Source organism: Anopheles stephensi, unplaced genomic scaffold (genome assembly GCF_013141755.1).
Source record: "Anopheles stephensi strain Indian unplaced genomic scaffold, UCI_ANSTEP_V1.0 ucontig341, whole genome shotgun sequence".
Classification (NCBI taxonomy): domain Eukaryota; kingdom Metazoa; phylum Arthropoda; class Insecta; order Diptera; family Culicidae; genus Anopheles; species Anopheles stephensi.
The window spans coordinates 94,810-97,000 of NW_023405282.1; the positions used below are offsets into that span (position 1 = coordinate 94,810).

Below are 2,191 nucleotides of genomic sequence, written 5' to 3' on the forward strand. Positions count from 1 at the left end.
CCGGCGTTATCTAGTGCAGAAGAAGCCATTCTCTGTGTTCTGTTTTTCATTTCAATTAAAGTATTTTGAGCGGAAATTAATTGAAAATGGAGAACGTGAAGCGAGCGAAGAAAAGTGGACTGTTGAGAAGGCTGGGAAAGTCCTTCAGGGAGCAGTGCGAAAGAGAATTGAATGCTGAAAATCAACCAGAACCGAGTACGCTACAACCCAACCCAAGCCAAGCTACAACAGGTAAGTTTTTTGTGTTCTGGCTGTGTATTCAAGTGAATAGTGTGAAAATAGAAGCAGGAATATTAAAAACATATTACGAATATCGTGTTACAGTGTTGGAATGAATGGTCGGGTCTGTTAACTGTTGCTGCTTGTGCTGTTTAATGTACGGATCGGTCCTGCAACTGTGGAGATCCAGTGGCTTTCCGCTGATTTTGATACAGTGAAAGTTTCGGTACCGGCCGAGCAGTTGCACTCTTTCATACGATAGAACCGGGCAGAACCGTAGCGCTTGGTGCTTTGTAAAAATTAACCAAACCCGGTGGTGCAGTGTAATTAATTACCGTGTATGTTTCTTCTTTATTTCAGATACTGAACTTCATATCACCGATGAGGATATGTATGAAGAGATATATGTGCATGAGCTTGATACTGGCATGGCTGAGAGTGCAGAGTACGAAGAGGAATGGATATCGTTTACGGATGAAGAAGATGAAGAGGAAGATGATGCTGAGCAGCATGTGTTCAAAGATGATGATGAAGCCAACCGGAACAACACGTTTTCCAAAAAATTACAATTGTGGGCACTATCTCATCGAATCACACATGCTGCATTGAACGATTTATAGGAGATAGTTCAGGAAACTACGGAATATTATGTTCCTAAAGATGCCCGGACTTTCTTGAAGACTCCCGTTGGCGTTGGCAAACAAATTGCTTCGGTGGCAGGTGGACAGTAATGGTATCAGGGGATTCAAACCACTCTGCAATACCATTTCAGGTAATATATCTTCATGACCATTGTATTCACCCAAACTTACATTCGTGTATTAATTATGATATTTACTATCTTTCTTCTCAGAACCGGAAAGCTTCCCGTGGATAAAATTTCAGTAAACTTTTTCGTAGATGGGTAACTGCTTCATCATAGGACCGACACAATTATGGCCCATTATGATGCAGCTTCACGAGCTACCGGAGGAGCCTATAATGGTGTTAGGTATTTTCTGTGGCTCGTCGAAACCAGACAACGTAGAAGATTATTTGCGTCCTCTAGTGAGCGATTTAAATAACATTCTGGAAACCGGAATCATCATCCACAGCGAAAAGATTACCATAAGCCTCAGAGCCATCATAGCTGATACTCCTGCTCGAGCGTTTATTAAAGGTAAGCAAATTCAATACAATAAAAAAAAATTAAGGCAGTATTAATAACTTGTCTCTTTTTCAGGAGTGGCCTATTTCAACGCTGCAAATGGCTGTATTAAGTGTAAAATTGTGGGTCGACATGACAAACGTACTCGCAGAATGATTTTTGAAGGCGTAGCAGCTAAAAGGACCGATGCAGAGTTTAGAAGCGGGCAATACGCTATTGGGCATCAAAGGCGACCTACACCTATAGCGGATATTACAGGTTTAGACATTATTAAGCACATACCTGTATCGGACGACCTCCACCTACTACATTCCGGATTCATGAAGTTATTCGTGGTAGGTCATGCAGGAGGAACTTTGTCTTCGTTTCCCAAGTGGACGTTAGAAGAACAAGAAGAGGTTTCGACCATTTTATTAAAAATTCGTTTGCCAGTAGAAATTAATAGGGCTATGAGATCGCTTAAATATGTAAAATTTTGGAAGGGGTCTGAATTTCGCACTTTCTTAAATCATATTAGCATACCATTACTGAAAGGAAGAATTCATGATGATGCCTATCATCATTTTAAGCTGTTTTACGTAGCTATTACTTTATTATCTAGTTGCCATTTTAAAAGTCTTTGGGATTATGCAGAAACACTTTTAGAAAAGTTTGTCGCAGAATTTAGTTTGCATTATCATAAATCGTATATCACTAGCAACATACACAATATTTTACATATCGCTGAAGATGTACGCGAAATTGGACCCCTCCCTACAATCTCTTCGTACCCTTTTGAGAACAGATTACAATTTATAAAATCATTAGTACGGACAGGTCATAGGA

General features: G+C 39.9%; 1 protein-coding gene across 1 annotated transcript; it reads left to right on the forward strand.

Annotated features, from left to right (window-relative positions):
• Positions 1-1,119: 1,119 nt before the first annotated feature.
• On the forward strand, positions 1,120-1,701 carry LOC118516591 (the record flags this gene model as incomplete). Its single annotated transcript, XM_036062554.1, has 2 exons — positions 1,120-1,378; positions 1,442-1,701. Coding segments are annotated over exons 1-2 (519 nt in total), but the record flags the coding sequence as incomplete, so codon positions are not given.
• Positions 1,702-2,191: the final 490 nt, after the last annotated feature.